Source organism: Amblyraja radiata, chromosome 4 (assembly GCF_010909765.2).
Source record: "Amblyraja radiata isolate CabotCenter1 chromosome 4, sAmbRad1.1.pri, whole genome shotgun sequence".
NCBI classification, from domain to species: Eukaryota; Metazoa; Chordata; class Chondrichthyes; order Rajiformes; family Rajidae; genus Amblyraja; species Amblyraja radiata.
This window is the reverse complement of record NC_045959.1, coordinates 2,157,962-2,178,190: the sequence shown is the minus strand read 5'-3', so window position 1 is coordinate 2,178,190 and position 20,229 is coordinate 2,157,962. Positions and strand designations below refer to the sequence as shown.

The 20,229-nt window shown below is 47.5% G+C and overlaps 1 protein-coding gene across 3 annotated transcripts in view; it reads left to right on the top strand.

Annotated features, from left to right (window-relative positions):
* Positions 1–20,229, top strand: part of rims2 (regulating synaptic membrane exocytosis 2) — a 922,071-nt gene that overhangs the window by 403,424 nt on the left and 498,418 nt on the right. The window contains exon 1 of one of the 3 annotated variants that reach the window (XM_033018899.1): positions 12,976–13,016. The exons of the other annotated variants lie outside the window; for them this stretch is intronic. Coding sequence (XP_032874790.1) covers positions 13,001–13,016 — 16 coding nt within the window. The 5' untranslated portion in view covers positions 12,976–13,000. Of the gene's footprint in view, positions 1–12,975; positions 13,017–20,229 lie in introns of those variants that run through there. 3 annotated transcript variants of the gene reach the window in all.

Sequence of the window (20,229 nt, the reverse complement as noted above, 5' to 3'; positions counted from 1 at the left end):
TCAAGCTCGATAAGGTGCTGGTCAAGCCACAATTGGAGGACTGTGAGCAAATTTGGGCCCCATATTTGTGGAAGGATGTTAGATTAGATATAAGATTAGATATAATTTATTGCCACACAGCCAGGCTGGTGGAAATTTGGGTTGTCTGCAGCGATACAATAATAAAGAACACACAACCACAATAAAACTGTAACACAAACATCCACCACAGCATTCATCACTGTGGTGGAAGGCACAAAATTTGGCCAGTCCTCCTCCATTTCCCCCCCGTGGTCAGGACCAGAGTCCAGAGTCAGTCAGGATCGGCTCTTCCTCACCGGAGACCGCGGCTTTAAGTTGTTGTAGGCCGCAAGCCGGCGGTCAAGATTTAAAGTCCCCGCCGCAGCCAGAAGCACCGTAGACTGCAGGGCCGGCGGTCGAAGCTCCCCTCCAGGGGTGATGGTAAGTCCATGCCGGCCCCGCGGTAGAAGTTGGCCGCGGGCCGGCAGTGATGGCTTCTTCTTCCCCCGGGTCCCCAACGTGAGATCCCGGGCTGTAGACGCCGCACCAGCTGGAGCTCTGCAGACCGTGGCTTCAGGCTGCAACTTCAGGCTGCCGGCTGCCCCGGGCCAGCGAAACGGAGCACTCCCCTCCAGCGAGCCCCAGCGAGGGCTCACCCGCTCCACGCCGAGAGTCCACGCTGCGCCCGCCGCTGAAGCCCCGGGCGCGTCTCCGGGAAAGGCCGCATCGATCCTTGATGTTAGGCCACGGGGGAGGCGACCTGGAAAAACTCGCCTGTCCGTGGAGGAGGCGACCGAAGCGGTTTCCCCCTTACCCCCCCCACACCACCCACCACACAAAACACACAAAGAAACATTAAATACAGACTTTAAAACATACTAAAAAAATTAAAAAAGGTTGAAAAACTGACGAGCTGCATGACATGGCTGCTGCCAGAGCAGCGCCCCCTACCTCATTGAAAGTTACAGAATAATGTGCTGGCTCTGGAGAGGGTCCAGAGGAGGTTTACATGAATGATTCCAGGAATGAGTAGGTTATCATATGATGAACGTTTGACGGCACTGGATCTCTACTCGTTGGAGTTTAGAAGGTTGAGGGAGGGCGGGGGGACCTCATTGAAAGTTACAGAATAATGAAGGGCAGAGATAGAGTGGATGTGGAAAGGATGCTTCCACAGGTGGGAGAGTCCAGGGCCTGAGGTCAAAGCCTCAGATTTAAAGGGCGCTCCTTTAGAAAGGAGGTGAGGAGGAACTTTTTTAGTCAGAGGGTAGTTAATCTGTGGAACTCATTGCCACAGAGGGCTGTGGAGGCTGTCAGTAGATATTTTTAAGGCAGAGATTGACAAATTCATGATCAGAATGGGTGTCAAGGGTTATGGGGAGAAGGCAGGAAAATGGGATTAGGAGGCAGAGATCAGTCATGATTAAATGGTGGAGTAGACTCGATGGGCCGAATGGCCTAATTCTACTCCTATCATGTGAACTTGTGACCACATCGTATCATTGCACTTGACACCCCACAACACCCTACACTACAGGGATTAAAAATCAGGCTAGAAGGACACAGTATCATAGTGAGATGAACCAGATATTAGAGAACTGCAGGGTAGTATAAAATAAAGTAAGTAAGTAAAGTAGCCTTTATTGTCATTCAGACCTTCCAGTCTGAACGAAATTTCATTGCCTTGCAGTCATACATATAATAAATAACAAAACACACAATAAATACAAGTTAACATCCACCACAGTGAGTCCACCAGACACCTCCTCACTGTGATGAAGGCAAAAGTCTTAAAGTCTTTGTCTCTTCCCTCCTTGTTCTCCCTTTAGCACTGAGGCGATCCAGGCTTCGGATGTTGTTCGGATGTATAAGTCTGAGCGAGCCTGATATGGGGGATTTCCATTGAGGAATGTCCTGACCTCTAAATTTAGGGCTCAGAGTAGGAGAGTTTTTCAGGATGAGATGAATGTGGAATCACAATGAGATGATTAGCGTGCTGTCACACTGGGCTCACCAAATGCAAGAGATGACAGGGACCATGGGGGAGACCAACCCCACGCCCTGGTTGGAAATTGTACAGAGAAAGAATGTAATGATCTCCAATCTAAAGACAATACTTTCTCCTCATTTTAGCAACAGTCTATCATATGGCATTTGCTGGTGCAGTTGCAGAAGCCTGGCCTCTGCCACATGGGAGCAGCTGTGAGCTGTGAAGGAGCTGTGACATTTCACTAGGCTGCAGCTTGGGGTTCTCAGGGATCAAGAGATGTCACATTGGAGCCAAGTGGTGCTTCCGTTGATCAACAAGGTGTTAATCATGAGCACAGTTGCACTTAATAGTTCTAAAAGAGCAAAGAAATGCTGCCCATAATGAGTCCATTGGTCTGGATGAATGGAGAGATGTTACACGTAATCAAATTGCTAACGTGTGCGTGGGCAAAGAAATGCTACCTTTAAGCAGTAGCAGAAATATAGCACACAGGAACTCACCTTTGTCTGCACAAGCTAGTAATGCAGCCCGTGTCCTTTCTCATACCCCCTTCATAGCCCTGCACAGGATGCAGAAATAGCATGGAGATCATGACAATGAGACAATGGTCTCCTCAGCTCTTAGCTTATGGCAGATCATTGAACCATTGTCTATCCAGTCTTCTCAGGGACTGCCAAGTGCAAATATTTAGCTATTGAGGTACCTGCCCATTGAGGGATCCTAGTCACCTCCCACCACAACCCTCTCATACAAGTATGCTCATCTGAGTCTCAGCTCACCAATCCAGATTGCTTCTTCCATTAGTCCTGGACAGAAGACTGAAGCAAAAGTGTCTTGTGTGTTATCAAGGACATCTAGAGGTCTTTAAAATGATGAGAGGGATAGACAGAGTTGACGTGGATAAGCTTTTCCCATTGAGAGTATGGAAGATTCAAACAAGAGGACACGATTTGAGAATTAAGGGACAAAAGTTTAGGGGCAACATGAGGGGGAACTTCTTTACTCAGAGAGTGGTAGCGGTGTGGAATGAGGTTCCAGAGGAAGTGGTGAAGGCAGGTTCATTTTTATCATTTAAAAATAAATTGGATATGTATATGGATGGGAAAGGAATGGAGGGTTATGTTCTGAGTGCAGGTAGATTAGATTAGATTAGATTAGATTCGGTTTATTGTCATTCAGACCTTTCGGTCTGAACGAAATTTTGTTTCCCTGCAGTCATACATATAATTTAAAAAATGGCAAAAACACACAATCAACACAAATTTAACATCCACCACAGTGAGTTCACCAAACACCTCCTCACTGTGGTGGAAGGCAAAAATCTTAAAGTCTCTGTCTCTTCCCCCTTTGTTCTCCCTCTGCGCCGAGGCGACGGTTCAAACTCCGCTGCTGTTGCTGCCTCCGCCACAACTCCAGGGCCGAGTCGGGTCTCCGCCGCCGCCGCTGCCGCCGCCACAGCTTCAGTGCCGAGCCGGGTCTCCGCTGCTGCCGCCGCCCCCGCTACAACTCCAGGGCCGAGCCGGGCCTCCGCCGCTGCCGCCGCCGCCGCCACAGCCCCGGTGCCGAGCCGGGTCTCCTCCGCCGCCGCTGCCGCCGCCACAGCTTCGGTGCCGAGCCGGGTCTCCTCCGCCGCCGCTGCCGCCGCCACAGCTTCGGTGCCGAGTCAGGTCTCCGCTGCTGCCGCTGCCGCCGCCACAGCTCCAGGGCCGAGCCGGGTCCCCGCTGCTGCCGCTGCCGCCGCCACAGCTTCGGTGCTGAGTCAGGTCTCCGCTGCCGCTGCTGCCGCCGCCACCGCTCCAGGGCCGAGCCGGGTCTCCGCTGCCGCTGCTGCCGCCGCCACCGCTCTAGGGCCGAGCCGGGTCACCGCTGCCGCTGCTGTTGCTGCTACAGCTTCGGTGCCGCCAGCTCCGCCATTAGGCCTCAGCGCAGCCGGAGACGGGGAATACGACCGAAGAAAAAGTCGCATCCCCCGAAGGAAGAGACCAAAGCATGTTTCTCCCACCCCACCCACACACATACACAACTTAATAAAACAAAATTAACTAAGACATGACAAAGAACAAAACGAAATAAAAAAAAGGTAGATGGGACTAGGTGAGAGTAAGTGTTTGGCACGGACTTGAATTCAATTCAATTCAATTCAATTCAATTCAATTCAACTTTAATGTCATTGCACAAATACTGAGTATGGGTACAACGAAATGCAGTTTTGCGTCAGTCCGTAGTAGTAGTGCATATAGAAATTTAAAAAAAAAAAAAAAAAAAAAAAAAGAAGATACAGAATAATCAAAAATACAGAATAATTAAACAATGGGGACCGAGGGACCGGAGAAATCTATCGGCGGGACTCCGAGTTCAGCAATGTGATGGTATAATTGTAGAAGCTGTTCCTCATCCTGCTGGTACGAGACCTGAGGCTCCTGTACCGCCTCCCTGATGGGAGGAGGGCAAACAGTCCATGGTTGGGGTGGGAGGGGTCTTTAATGATCTTCCCAGCCCGTCTCAGACACCGTTTTTGGTGGAGGGCATCCATGGCAGGGAGCGGGGCACCGATGATGTGCTGCGCGGTTTTCACCACCCGTTGTAGTGCCTTCCTGTCCGCAACAGTGCAGCTGCTGTACCATACCGTGAAGCAGGTGGTCAGGATGCTCTCGATGGTACAGCGGTAGAGGTTGGTCAGTATCTGGGGGGACAGGTGGGCTTTCTTGAGCCTCCTCAGGAAGTAAAGGCGTTGCTGTACCTTTTTGATCAGCTTGGAGGTGTTGAGGGACCAGGACAAATCCTCCGAGATATGTACCCCGAGGAATTTGTAGCTGGAGACGCGCTCCACCTCAGTCCCGTTTATATGGATGGGGGTATGACTGCCTCCTCTGACCTTCCTGAAGTCGACAATAATTTCCTTCGTCTTCTTGGAGTTGAGGACGAGGTTATTGTTGGCACACCAGGTTGTCAGGTGCTGGACCTCCTCTCTGTAGGCTAACTCGTTGTTGTCACTGATCAGTCCTACCACCGTGGTGTCGTCAGCAAACTTAATGATGGCGTTGGATCCGTACTTAGGGATGCAGTCGTGGGTGAAGAGGGAGTAGAGGAGAGGGCTGAGCACACAGCCCTGTGGCACGCCGGTGTTCAGTGTTATAGTGGAGGAGGTGAGGTTGTTGACCCTAACAGACTGTGGTCTGTTGGTGAGGAAATCCAGTGTCCAGTTGCAGAGGGAGGTGGAGATGCCAAGTCCGCTGAGTTTCGTGATCGAGCTGGCGGGGATGACAGTGTTAAAGGCAGAGCTGAAATCAATGAACAGCAACCTGATGTAGGAGTTGTTGTTGTCCAGGTGGGTCAGGGCAGAGTGTAGAGCCGCCGATATGGCGTCCTCTGTAGACCTGTTGGCCCGGTAGGCAAACTGATGGGGGTCCAGTGTGGGGGGGAGGCTGGCTTTGAGGTGAGCCAAGATCAGCCGCTCAAAGCACTTAGCAATGACAGGGGTGAGTGCCACTGGGCGGAAATCGTTGAGACTCCCTGAAGCTGATTGTTTGGGCACTGGCACGATGGTTGATGTCTTGAGGCAAGTGGGGACAACACCCTGGGCCAGTGAGAGATTGAAAATGTCGGTGAAGACTGGGGATAGTTGTCCAGCACATGCCCTAAGCACCCGGCCAGGGATGCCATCGGGGCCGGCAGCTTTGTGCTCATTCACCTTTCTCAGTGCATCTTGTACAGCAGAGGTGGAGAGACTGAGGGGTTGTTCATTCGGGGGTGGAGCAACTTTGATGGCTGGGGTTTTGTTGTCCCGGTCAAAGCGAGCATAGAAATGGTTTAGCTCGTCAGGAAGGGAGGCGTTGTCCGGGGGGGGGGCGTTAACTTTCTGGTAATCGGCAAGGGATTTGATTCCTTGCCACATGCGCCTGGGGTCGGAGTTGTTTTGGAAATGCTCCTCAATCCGCCATTTGTGATTGAGTTTGGCGTTCCTAATTCCCTTTTTCAGATTGGCCCTGGATGAGCTGTATCCCTCAGCGTTGCCAGATCTGAAAGCGGCATCGCGAGCCTTCAGTAAGAGTCTGACCTCCCTGCTCATCCACAGCTTCTGGTTAGGGAAGGTATTTATCTCTTTGTGGGTAGTGACATTATCGGTGCAGAATTTTATATAGTCCATAACTGTTGAGTTGTATGAGTTGATGTCCACTTGTGAATTGAAGGTGGACTAGGTAGCAAACAGACTCCAGTCTGTTTGCTGAAACTGCTCCTGTAAAACAGAGACAGCCCCCTCAGGCCAAACCTTCACTGTCCTCATGGTAGGTTTCACACGTCTGATCAGAGGTGTGTATTTGGGGAGCAGGAACAGAGAGAGGTGGTCAGACTGACCAAGGTGGGGGAGGGGAAGGGCTTTGTAGGCTTCAGTAATATTAGTATAAACTAAGTCCAGAATATTGTTTCCTCTGGTTGGGCAGGAAACATGCTGGTGGAATCTGGGGAGTACTGGGGCCGAGATGGCCTGTTTCCATGCTGTAATTGTTACATGGTTATATGGTTATATATGCAGAGTTAAAGGAAGCAGCTTTCTTGCTTGCACCAGACTGCAAACATATACGAAATACTACAAAATAACATCATCAAATCTGAATTCGCAAAATTCACATGCAAGCAGTGAAACTGCAGAAGGCAGTCTTGCCTGATTTGTGAATAGGTGTGATTCCCAAAATGACCTCATTATCCATCACAGAATCCATAAACATGGAGTGGAAGTTATCTTTGATCATGTGGGAGAGAAGAAAGAAATGGGAAGGACAGTAATTGTAGCATTTTGTTGAGAAATATAATTTTGTGCCTTTGATTATTCTTTGTTAATTATGATTCTGAATGGAAGAACTGATCAAATACAATCACATTTAGGATGACTTTCTTCCTTGTGCAGGGACAGGTAACATTGGATTGGTAGCTGCTGCATTTCCTGCCTACTCAGCCAGAAAGATTACTAATAGAGTGCTGCTTATGCAGTAATCACTGAGGCATCACAGCAATGAATATCTCTGCAGATACATTCTGGCGAAGCAATTAGTTTTGGTGTATTGTGAATTTTGAATATGTGAATGGTCTATTATGAAGCTGCAACTCAGAGCCCCTAATCTCAGCACAGTGTCTCTTTAAATACACTGACAAGTTCATGTTATAGGAGTAGAATTAGGCCATTCGGCCCACCGAGTCTACTCCGCCATTCAATCCTGGCTGATTTCTGCCTCCCAATCTCATTTTCCTGCCTTCTCCCCGTACTTCATCCTCATAATAAGATTCAACTGTAGCATGACAGCAATGCACTCCTAGTTGCATTATGAATCTTCATCAAAGATTGTAGGATGCACGGAAAAGCCACAATTTGTGTTAGCAAGAAATAAACATGCTGTGCCTGACGCATTACATCAGTAGGTGTGCATCCGATGCCACGATAATGCCATGCCCACAGAACCACTGATCCAATTTCCTGATGGGCAAGGGCATGAATGGCCTCGGTGACTGGGATATTATCACCTTACAGAAACATGGGTGTGAGAAGGTCAGGATGAACAGCTCATTATTTAAGGACTATGAGACACTACTGGTGTGACAGAGATGCAGGAAAGAGAGAGGGTGGGTTGCCTTTTTGATCATGGAGGACGTAGCCACAGTGTTTACAAAGGATATTCTTGGGGATTATCCAGTGAGGCTTTGTGGTTAGAATTAGAAACAGGTGTGTAGGGAGTTTGCAGATAGCTCTAAAAATAATAGGATAGTATTAGTGGGAGATTTCCCTCATATTGACCGGGTCTCCCACAGAATAAAGGGCTTGGATGGAATGGAATTTCTTAAATACCTCCAATAAAACTTCCTTGATCAATCTATCAATGGACCCTTTGGACAAGGCACAATGCTGGACTTCCTCTGGGGGAACGAGGTAGCGCATGAGACTGAACTGTCAGTGGGAGAGCACTTAGTGACCAGTCACCATAGTTCTATAGGTTTTATAGTAGTTATGGAGAAGGATAGGACTGACCCCAAGTTAAGATCCTAAACTGGGGCAAGGCCAATTTTGGGGGCATTAGGTGGAAACCTGCAGAGATTGATTGGGAGGGTCTGTTTGCAGGTAAGGGGATGGCTCATGTGAGAAGCTTTCTAAAGTGAGTATAGGGATAGAATGTTTTGGTTAGAGTGTGGGGCAAAGCTGGCATGTTGAAGGGACCCCAGTTGATGAGGGATATTGAGGTTCTAGTCAGACAAAAGGAGAACTGCATCAGATTTGGGCAGCCCAGATCAAGTGAATCCCTCCGCGAGTATAAGTGGAGTACAAGTTGACTTGAGAAGGCAACCAAGAGGGCAAGAAGAGGACATGCGGAAATGGATCTGGTAGGTAAGATAAAGGAAAATCCTAAAATATTCTACAGGTATATTAAGAGTAAAAGGTTGATGATGGAAAGAATGGGTCCTTTTAAAGATCAGTATGGCTGCTTTTGTGTCGAGTCACAAGAGAAACATAAAAAATAGGTGCAGGAGGAGGCCATTCAGCCCTTCGAGCCAGCACCGCCATTCATTGCGATCATGGCTGATCGTCCCCAATCAATAACCCGTGCCTGCCTTCTCCCCATATCCCTTGACTCCACTAGCCCCAAGAGCTCTATCTAACTCTCTCTTAAATCCATCCAGTGATTTTGCCTCCACTGCCCACTGCGGCAGGGAATTCCATAAATTCACAACTCTCTGGGTGAAAACGTTTTTACTCACCTCAGTCTTAAATGACCTCCCCTTTATTCTAAGACTGTGGCCCCTGGTTCTGGACTCGCCCAACATTGGGAACATTTTTCCTGCATCTAGCTTGTCCAGTCCTTTTATAATTTTATATGTTTCTATAAGATATCCCCTCATCCTTCTAAACTCCAGTGAATACAAGCCTAGTCTTTTCAATCTTTCCTCATATGACAGTCCCGCCATCCCAGGGATCAATCTCGTGAACCTACGCTGCACTGCCTCAATCACAAGGATGTCCTTCCTTAAATTAGGAGACCAAAACTGTACACAATACTCCAGATGTGGTCTCACCAGAGCCCTATACAACTGCAGAAGAACCTCTTTACTCCTATACTGAAATCCTCTTGTTATGAAGGCCAATATTCCATTAGCTTTCTTCACTGCCTGCTGTACCTGTAAGCCAACTTTCAGTGACTGGTGTACAAGGACACCCAGGTCTCGCTGCACCTCCTCCTTACCTAACCTAACCCCATTGAGATAATAATTTGCCCCCTTGTTTTTTGCCGCCAAAGTGGATAACCTCACATTTATCTATATTATACTGCATCTGCCATGCATCTGCCCACTCACTCAACCTGTCCAGGTCACACTGCAACCTCCTAACATCCTCTTCACAGTTCACACTGCCACCCAGCTTTGTGTCATCCGCAAACTTGCTAGTGTTGCTCCTAATTCCATCTTCCAAATTATTAAGTTCCTATTTATTACCTGTTTTTACTGAGAAGATGTTGGAAGCTAAGGAACTGAGGCATCGGAGTTATATCTACGATCATATACAAATTACAAAAGAGAAGTTGTGGGTGGTTTTAAATTACATTAAGAATTAAGGTATACAAGATGCAATAATTAGCAATGTTACAAAATTTTGAGATTTTAAAAATCAAGTCTGTAACTTATCCCATCAGATAAAGCATAAAAATAAGTTTAATTTGACACCTAATTCACTTTCATATCTCAAGTATTTAAAAAGTTATGGCCATTTTCATACTGGGAAATGAGCATCTTGTTCCCTATTGACTTTCTATGGACATAACAAAAAAGCTGTGATCGTGAACAGTCAAAAGCCCATAACTTTCTTAAAAATTAAGAGAACTGAATGAAATTTTCAGTTATCATAGATTGAAGCATTCTGAAACAAATATAAAATAATCTTACTTGGATGACCTGAAATTAAAGCATATAATTAGTTAGTTACCTAATTGTAGCTAATTTCAGACTTCAATGACTAGATCTAAACACCTATCCATTTCTTAATAAATGATTAACATTTTTAAATAGCCTAAATGTCCAAATAATATTCACAAATAATTCACAATAAAACATGATTTTTAAATCTCATTTACATTAATTTATAGGCCAAATGGAAGGAATTTAGTGTTCAATTGCTGTAAATAAATGCCCATTTAAATCAGCTTTCCAGTGGGTCCCTGTGGAACGCGCTGGTTTAGAACGTTCACATTGCGGTAGATTTGTGCCTCAAATGCCGAGAAAAATACTGCGCGATATAATGGGCCCAAATTGAGCTACTCGCAATATTAAATTTTGTATAAAAGGATCTTTAGAAGCCCTTTTGAATGTAAAAATATACAACCTACCTTCTGCTATTTTCTTTATGAGACCCTGCGGTTGCTGACGGTGGCGGGTTTAAAGATTGATTTTTAAACTACTATAACTATTATTCAAGGCCTTTAAACCTAATAATAGCTTTTGCGACGGGGTCTATCAGCGATTTTTCGTTAATAATTAACTAGGCTGAACATTTTCGATTGGAACAGCTTAGAGAAAATCGCGTTTTAAACCCGCCCCCTCTAAACGGCGCCAAAATCGCGCACAACCTCAGCGGCAGATATTCAGCGACGCTTCAGGTAGGCTTTGCAACATACCTACAATAATGGACCTTGTGGAAAGCTAGGGAAGAACAAGGCAGGGAACTAAGGCCGATGAGGCCGATGTCAGTGGTGGGAAAGTTCTTTGTGGGGATTCTTAGGAACAGGGTGGCTCATGGGTAGAGTTGCTGCCTTACAGCCCCAGACACCTGGGTTTAATCCTGTCGAAGGGTGCTTTCTGTATGGAGTTTGTACGTTATCCCCGTGACCGCGTGAGCTTTTTCCGGGTGCTCTGGTTTCCTCCCACACTCCAAAGACCTACAGGTTTCCAGGTAAATTAACTTCTGTAAATTGTCCCTAGTGTGTAGTATGGTGCTAGAGTAGGGGGTGATTGTTGGTCAGTGTGGACTCGGTGGGTTGAAGAGCCTGTTTCCATGTTGTATCTCTAAAGTCGGAAGTCTAAGCAAGATCTACGAGCATTTGTATAGTCATAGACCGATTGAGGATAGTCAGCGTGGCTTTGTGTGTGGCTGATTGTGTCCCACAAATCTGATCAATGATTTTGAAAAGAAGAGGCATTAGGCTTGTGGGAGAGCTGGGAAGGGGAGGGGAAGGAGGGAGAAAGCACGGACTACCTGAAATTGGAGAAGACATACTGCTGGGGTGTATACTACCCAAGCGAAATATGAGGTGCTGTTCCTCCAATTTGCAGTGGTCCTCACTCTGGCCATGGCGGAGGCCCAGGACAGAGAGGTCGGATTTGGAATGGGAGGGGGAGTTGAAGTGCTGAGCCACTGGGAGATCAAGTTGGTTATTGCGAACTGAGCGGAGGTGTTGGGCGAAGCGATCGCCAAGCCTGCGCTTGGTTTCACCGATGTAGAGCAGTTGACATCTGGAACAGCATGCAAATTGAGCGGAGGTGTTGGTTGAAACTTGATCTCCCGGTGGCTCAGCACTTCAACTCCCCCTCCCATTCTGAATCTGACCTTTCTGTCCTCGGCCTCCTCCATGGCCAGAGTGAGACCCACTGCAAATTGGAGGAGCAGCGCCTCATATTTCGCTTGGGCAGTTTACACCCCAGCGGTATGAACATTGACTTCTCCAATTTCAGGTAGTCCTTGCTTTCTCCCTCCTTCCCCTCCCCTTCCCAGCTCTCCCACAAGCCTACTATCTCCGCCTCATCCTTTCTTTTTCCTACTCCCCCCACCCCGACATCAGTCTGAAGAAGGGTCTCGACCCTAAACATCGCCTATTCTTCCGCTCCATACGTGCTGCCTCACCCACTGAGTTTCTCCAGCATTTCTGTTTAACTTTAATTTTTCCAGCATCTGCAGTTCTTTCTTAAACATTAAGTATTTTGAAAAGGTCATCAAGAGGATTGCCAAGAGCAGTGCAGTGAATGGACTTTATGGACTTTGGTAAGGCTTTGACAAAGTCCTGCACGGAGGCTAATCTGGAAGGTTAGATCATATGAAATCCAAGATCAGCTCGCCAATTGGATACAAAATTATCTATGAGGCAGCTGATTGGAGGTCTGTGATCAGTGGAGAGCTGCAATAGTCAGTTCTGGATCCACTGGTGTTTGTTTTCTACATTAATGATTTGGATGATAATTGTACAGGGTCTTGGTGAGACCACACCTGGAGGATTGCGTTCAGTTTTGGTCTCCTAATCTGAGGAAAGACATTCTTGTCATAGAGGGAGTACAGAGAAGGTTCACCAGACTGATTACTGGGATGTCAGGACTTTCATATGAAGAAAGACTGGATAGACTCGGCTTGTACTCGCTAGAATTTAGAAGATTGAGGGGGGATCTGATAGAAACTTACAAAATTCTTAAGGGGTTGGACAGGCTAGATGCAGGAAGATTGTTCCCGATGTTGGGGAAGTCCAGGACAAGGGGTCACAGTTTAAGAATAAGGGGGAAATGTTTTAGGACCGAGATGAGAAAAACATTTTTCACACAGAGAGTGGTGAATCTCTGGGATTCTCTGCCACGGAAAGTAGTTGAGGCCAGTTCATTGGCTATATTTAAGAGGGAGTTAGATGTGGCCCTTGTGGCTAAAGGGATCAGGGGGTATGGAGAGAAGGCAGGTACAGGATACTGAGTTGGATGATCAGCCATGATCATATTGAATGGCGGTGCAGGCTCGAAGGGCCGAATGGCCTACTCCTGCACCTATTTTCTACGTTTCTGTAGATGAATAAAACCGTGATATAGTAGACACGAGGAAGGATATCTATGTTTACAACAGGATACTGATCAGTTGGGAAACTAGACAGAGGCAATTGAAATATAACTCTGACAAGTGTAAGGTGATGCAGTTTGGTACGTCAAACCAAGGCAGCACTCACACAATAAATAGTACAGCCCTGAATTATTTTGTAGAACAGAGAGATCTCGGGAACAGGTGCAATGTTCCTGAAAAGTGGTGAGTCATGAACAGGGTGTTGAAGAGGGGTTTTTGTATGCTTGCCTTCATTGGGAAGGGAATTGAGTACAAATGTTGGCACATCATGTTACAGCTGTACAAGTCAATGGTAGACCGAACAGGATAATGAGTTGCAACGTGTTCAGCTCGTGGAGAGTTCAGGAAATTCCCCTCGTTCTCACCTGTTTCCCCACTTGCCTCCGCATGCCTCTGACATTTCCGTCACCTCCAACATGATCCCACCACTAGTCACATCTTTCTATCTCCACTCTTCTCTGCCTCCCATAGAGATCGGTCCCTCCGCAACTCTTTGGTTCACTCTTCCCTATCCACACAAACGACCCGCTCGCCAGGTGCTTTCCCCTGCAACCGCAGGAGATGTAACACCTGTCCCTTTATCTTCTCCCTCGCCTTCATCAGGGACCCCAGCAGTTCTTCCTGGTGAGACAGACGTCCACATGCACCTCTTTCTTCTAAGCTCATCTACTGCATCTGGTGTTCTAGATGTGGCCTCCTGTACATCAGTGACACCAAGCGTAGACTCAGTGACTGCTTTGCCGAACACTTGCGCTCCGTCTGCCAAGGCCAACTGGAGCTTCAGGTTACTAACCATTTTGATTCCCCTTTCCAGTCCAATACTGTCCTGGACCTCGTTCATTGCCAGAGTGAGGCCACATGCAAACTGAAGGAACAACATCTCATATTCCGCTTGGGTAGCTTTCAACTCAATGATATGCACATTGAATTCTCCAATTATAAGTACTCCCCTAAGACCCTCCCCCCCCCACTCCCCTCCCCCTAACCCTGGCTGATCTTGAACTAATATCTCTCCTCCCCCCTCCACATGTATCCCTTCCAATGGCTACACATTTCACAACTTTTCTTTCCCCAAGCTTAACAAACGTTATCCTTTTAGTGTTAATACCTGTCTTCTCATACCTGGCCTTTGATCAACAATCTGCCTATCAAATAAAAAGCCCTAGCCTGTATTCACCTGAAACTGACCATGCTCTGTCCTGCTCTCTGGTCCAGCTCCCACTATCCATCTGAAGAAGTGATACATGAACATGAAACATCACCTATCCATGTTCTCCAGAGATGCTGCCTGATGGGCTGAGTCATTTCAGGATGTTATGTCTTACCTGTAGTTTTTTTATTTATTTTTGCATCTATAAATGTTTTAGGCATTAAAACCAGTTTCTGATAGATCAATTCTCGGCATTGAAGTTTGAGCGTCATCTTTTCCATTGAGGGACCTTATGGTATGATATTTTGGCATGGAAGTATCTAGACGTTAAATTTGACTTCCTGACATGAATCATGCTGGCACAGATGAGTATTGGCCACAGAGGATGTGCAGACAGTTATGTCAGACTAGTTATGCAGAGCTTGGTTAGAGCATTGTCTGGAGCAATTGGGTCACATTATTCCAAATCAGCCACATCTTCTGTAAGGATATGCAATTTATAGAGCTACTGGCAGATTTTCTTCCATTTTTTTCAGTTTGCAGAAAAACATTTATGAAGCTGACTATTGACCCCCAGATACTTTGGCAGAAGTGTACATACCACATACCTGTAGTGTCCCACTTGGCATCTTTCACCAGCTGGAGCTGAAGCACGGGAGCTGATGTCAGGTTAATCTGAACCAGTGGCCTTGGAGGAAGAGTGATCGGAGGGTTTCATGTACACATGTCCTCTGCCTTCTTTAGTGCACAGGAAGCAGTGTTTCTCTCCCGAATTGTTGATGGAGCAATGTCTCTGGAGGACAAAGGTGTGTAAATCAGGGTACCCGGACATGGTGCCGACAGACGAGAAGCCGAAGCAAAGAAGTCGAAGCCAAAAGAACCGAATGGAAACGAGGCCGAAACGTCAAAAAAACAAAGAGTACGAAGACGAAACCCAACTAATCGAAAGGATGGGACGCCTAAAAGCAAATTAACCGAAAGGTCGGGACGCCTAAAAGCCAACTAACCGAAAGGCTGCATTGCCTAAAAGCAAACTCACCGAATTGCCGTTCTATTGAAACGCCACCTACCCGAAAGGTGGCATCGCCTACAGGCCAATGAACCGAATGCCGCTCAACAGAAAAGTCCAATAACGGACATGACGCTGCCGGGGGGCGGGACTCGTCAGCGATTGGTCCAGACCCCCGCGTCCATCACATCACTGTGGAGGGATGAACATTGTCCCACACCTCCGCTCCGACCCACCTCCAACCCACAGCCCGTGGAGGGTGACCGTGGTTGAGTGGGGGCTGTCCCAAGGGATGCGCACCTTCGGCCGCTTACAACTTGGTGCTTGGGTTCAGATTGCCCAGTCACCTATGGCTTGTGTGGAAAAATGACCCTCTGTCTCCCCCTTCTCTCTCCCCTCTTCTCTCTCTACCCCTCTCTCTCTCCCTTCGGCTTCATTCCGTTCGGTATCTTGGCTTCGGCTTCTTGGCTTCGGCTTCTCGTCCTTCGACCTCCTGTTCACACATGGCTTGTGTAAGAAAGCTTGGATGACACGAGTTGTGCTGTATTTAAGAAGGGCTGCAAAGAAAAGATGAGGTACGAAGGTAAGCTAGCCAAGAATATAAAGGAGGATAGTAAAAGCTTCTTTCGGTATGTGAAGAGGAAAAAACTAGTTAAGGCCAAAGTTGGACCCTTGAAGACTGAAAAGGGTGAATTTATTATGGGGAGCAAGGAAATGGCAGATGAGTTGAACAGGTACTTTGGATCCGTCTTCACTTAGGAAGACACAAACAATCTTCCTGATATAGTAGTGGCCAGAGGATCTGGGGTGACGGAGGAACTGAAGGAGAGTCACATTCAGCAGGAAATTGTGTTGGGTAGACTGATGGGACTGAAGGCTGATAAATCCCCAGGGCCTGATGGTCTGCATCCTAGGGTACTTAAGGAAGTGGCTCTAGAAATAGTGGATGCATTGGTGATCATTTTCCAATGTTCTATAGATTCAGGATCAGTTCCTGTGGATTGGAGGATAGCTAATGTTGTCCCACACTTTAAGAAAGGCAGGAGAGAGAAAACAGGGAATTATAGACCAGTTAGCCTGACATTTGTGGTGGGGAAGATGCTGGAGTCAATAATAAAATATGAAATAGCAGCACATTTGGATAGCAGTAACAGGATCGGTCCGAGTCAGTATGGATTTATGAAGGGGAAATCATGTTTGACTAATCTTCTGGATTTTTTTGAGGATGTAACCAGGATAATGGACAAGGGAGAGCCAGTGGATATAGTGTACCTGGACTTTCAGAAAGCATTTGATAAGGTCCAACTAAGGAGATTAGTGGACAAAATTAGAGCACATGGTATTGGGGGTCGGGTGCTGACATGGATAGAGAAGTGGTTGGCAGACAGGAAACAAAGGGTAGGAATTAACGGGTCCTCTTCAGAATGGCAGGCAGTGACTAGTGGGGTACCGCAAGGCTCGGTGCTGGGACCGCAGCTATTTACAATATACATCAATGATTTGGATGAAGGGAATAAAAGTAACATCAGCAAATTTGCAGATGACACCAAGCTGGGTGGCAGTGTGAACTGTGAGCAGGCACGGAAATCGCTCTCAAAACATGGGGGGGACACAATTTCTTGGTGACCGCGCGCGCACACACACGCAACATCGGGAGCCTCGATCACCTCAATGCAGCAATTTGACTGTGGGGCGGTGGAAGATCCCGCGGCCGGCTGCGCTGGGCCGGGCAATTAAGAGCCCCACAAACGGGTCAATTCAAGCTCCGCTCTATGATCTTTGCTCCACCGGGACGTCTCCCTCCGCCAATCACCGCGCTCTATCCTCAGTCCCACCCCCCTACTTCCACCTCTGACCGACACCCCCTTCTCCAATCATCACGCTGAATCATTATGGTCCCCCCTCCCCCCCACTGCCTGCTGACTGACCTCTCTCTCGTCCAATCGGGGCCCTCGATCATCAGTCCCACCCCCACTGTCTCGCGGAAAGCGGAGATTTTCAATAGTTTTTTTTTAACCGAGTTTTAAAATACGGATTTCAATTCATGGGGGGGGGGAGGGGGACACATCCCCCCCCATCGCCTCTCAAAACACAGGGGGGACGTGCGTCCCCTGTCCCCCCCGGGATTTCCGCCTCTGACATGAGGAGGACACTATGAGGATGCAGGGTGATTTGGACGGGTTGGGTGAGTGGGCAGATGCATGGCAGATGCAGTTTAATGTGGATAAATGTGAGGTTATCCACTTTGGTGGCAAACACAGGAAGGCAGATTATTATCTAAATGGTGTCAAGTTGGGAAAAGGGGAAGTACAATGGGATCTGGTGGTCCTTGTTCATCAGTCAATGAAAGTAAGCATGCAGGTACAGCAGGCAGTGATGAAAGCGAATGGCATGTTGGCCTTCATAACAAGAGGAGTTGAGTATGGGAGCAAAGAGGTCCTCCTGCAGTTGTACAGAGCCCTAGCTAGATCACACCTGTAGTATTGTGTGCAGTTTTGGACCCGTTTCCATGCTGTCTGACTCTATGCTGCTTAAGTTGTGGAAAAACACTTTTCTGGTCATCTGGTGCAATGAGAAGCCAAAAGAGGAATATTAGCAAAACCTTTTGCCTTCCACATTTTGCTGTGCCTCAGGAGGCCAGTATGTAGTAAGTCATCGTACTCGATGAGTACATGTTGCTCTTCATCTACAGTCTTGGCTGGTCTCGCCTCTCAGCAAACAAAGTGTATCCATTCTTTGCATTAATTTAGTGTCATGTAATGGCAGTGCAGGTGGAAATCAACTATTTATTATTTATTTTCTGACACCAGTTTACAGAGATTGAGATATCAACATTGGCAAATTTCATATTATGAATCTTATTGGCATCAGCAATCCTCTTAAGAACTTTTCTCTGTTCTTTCTTGGATCACAGTACATACATTTCTTAGCATCCTTTCAAATGTTGAATCATATAATTAAACAAGACATAATAAATCTTTGTGCTGAGGGACTTAATGATGTCCAAAACATAGATATCATGAGTTGTAATTTTTTCCCAGCATTGCACCTTGGCCCGAGACATTGATAGTGATAGAAACATTAAGCCAACACAAGGCAAATCATTTTGTAAGTGTGTGGGCAACAGTGTCCCTGGATGCATTCACCCGTCTTTGCAGTCAGCCTTAGTAAAGTAGCTCGTGGACAGATTTTGTAAACCTTTGGCTCCTTCACAGGGCAAAGGCTTGAGGAGGAGAACACCTAAGAAGGGAATGCATTACAGTGGGAATGCAAAGAACTTGAGGTAATCTGATCATTCATATCACAGTTATTTGATCACCAGATGGGCAGGGTTTCACAATAACAACGCTTCATTTTATTAGAGCATTCATTTTGTAAACTAAATGATGACTTTGGGTTCATTCGTAAATGCCTTGTATTGTTTATCTGCCAGTGATTCATCGGCCATGGGTCAAGACTAGAAAGAATGAAATGTAGCTTATTGTTCTTCTAAGTGGCAGGAGGATTTTTTCCGTTAGTGCTATGAAGGACAAATGTAAATTTCACTGACTCTGTATACGTTTGCTGCATGGCCCTTGACAAGGTCACAACACATACAAAGCCTTGGTAAACAGTAATTCTTGGCTATTGCCTCTCAATTATTTCAGAAGGTCACCATGGTGTTTATCCTTTCAGCAAAGTTAAAGGCTGGAGGGAATGATGAAAGTCACAGAGATAGAGCGAGAGAGAAAGAGTGCATAATAGTGTATCTCTCATAAGGCTCACTATCACTGAATCAATCCCTGAACTCCTGAATAATCTGTTTCAAACCATTATTTTTAGGTAACAGCTGTCAGTAAATTATGTGCAGAAACACAATTTACTGCATCTATACGAATAAAGCCTAGGCACCTTAGTGGCTAGATTTGCTAGTGCTATTGTGTTGGGTTAAAATAGCACTGTAGGGGAATGGAAGTGAGAGCATAAATTTAGAAGGCAGAAGGTTAAAGTTGGATATAGAAGAAAAAAGAATTTGTAAGGTAAGTTAGAAGGGAGGAAACGCAGGCAACAGAGTTTAACAGTACAGGTGCACAACCTTTTATCCGAAAGCCTTGGGACCAGACACTTTTCGTAATTCAGAATTTGTCGGTCTTCGGAATGGAAATTTTTTAGCGTAGATTTTAATGGCTGGCTCAGTGGTAGAGTGCTCGGCTCATATCCGCAAGGTCGCGAGTTTGCGCCTTGATCCTGGCAGTTACTCGATCGCGAGTTTGAGTCTTCAATGTCGTTTTTTCTTGCAGAATAAATGTTTGTATGAAATACAGTGTAGGAGAAGTGTACTGACTGTGTGGGCAGAACTTTGGAAGTGATTGCCCACCAGTCTAAAAAGCCGCTGTGTCTCCCTGTCCCTGGGATAGCAGGGGGCGATCAAACAGCACAATACCCCCCTCCCCCTCCAACTCCAGAGGAATCCGCTCCCCGATGGGCCGCTACCAAAGATCATAGAGGAGCTCCTCTATGATCTTTGGCCGCTACAGCGACAAGTGGCAGTTCGCCCACAGCCCGAGCTGCGCCCCCTCATCCGCCACCCCAAGAACAAGACGTACCTTGCACACCATCAGCTTCTGCCCCTACGTGTTCCTCTGGAGTTGGAGCGGGGCTGGGCTGGAGTTGCTGCTGGCTGTGGGTCTCTGGGATCTCCGTGCTTGCAGTGGGCCTGGGGGTCGGTGGGCGGCGGTGGGAGCTGTGGACCTACGGACCTACCTCCGTGGAGCTAGCCAGCTTCGGAGCGTGGAGAGTTGCGGGGGCGAGCTGCTGCGACCCGACTCCGGTGGATGGTGACACCGGGAGCTCGCGGGTCTCCGGTGGGAGACCGCTTTGCGGGGCACCGGCAGCGGCGACTTCTCCCGCCCGAATTACGGGGTTGAGAGCAAACATCATAGAGGTTGAGAGTGACCTGGAGGGGGGCCTTACAACGCCCGGTGCGGCTGTAAATTGCCGCGGACTTGCTAGCGCCCGCCGGGGGCTCCAACATCAAGACCGGGGCAGGGCCCTACATCTCCCGGCGTGGCTTTGAGTGGCCGCTCCCCGATGGGCCCCTACGACGCCCCGAGCTGCGCCCCGTCATCCGCAACCCAGGTTCCTCTGTAGTTGGAGTGGGGCTGGGCTGGGCTGCTGTTGGCTGTGGGTCTCTGGGATCTCCGTGCTTGCGGTGGGCCTGGTGGTCGGTGTCCAATTGGTCCTGACACGGTCCTGCG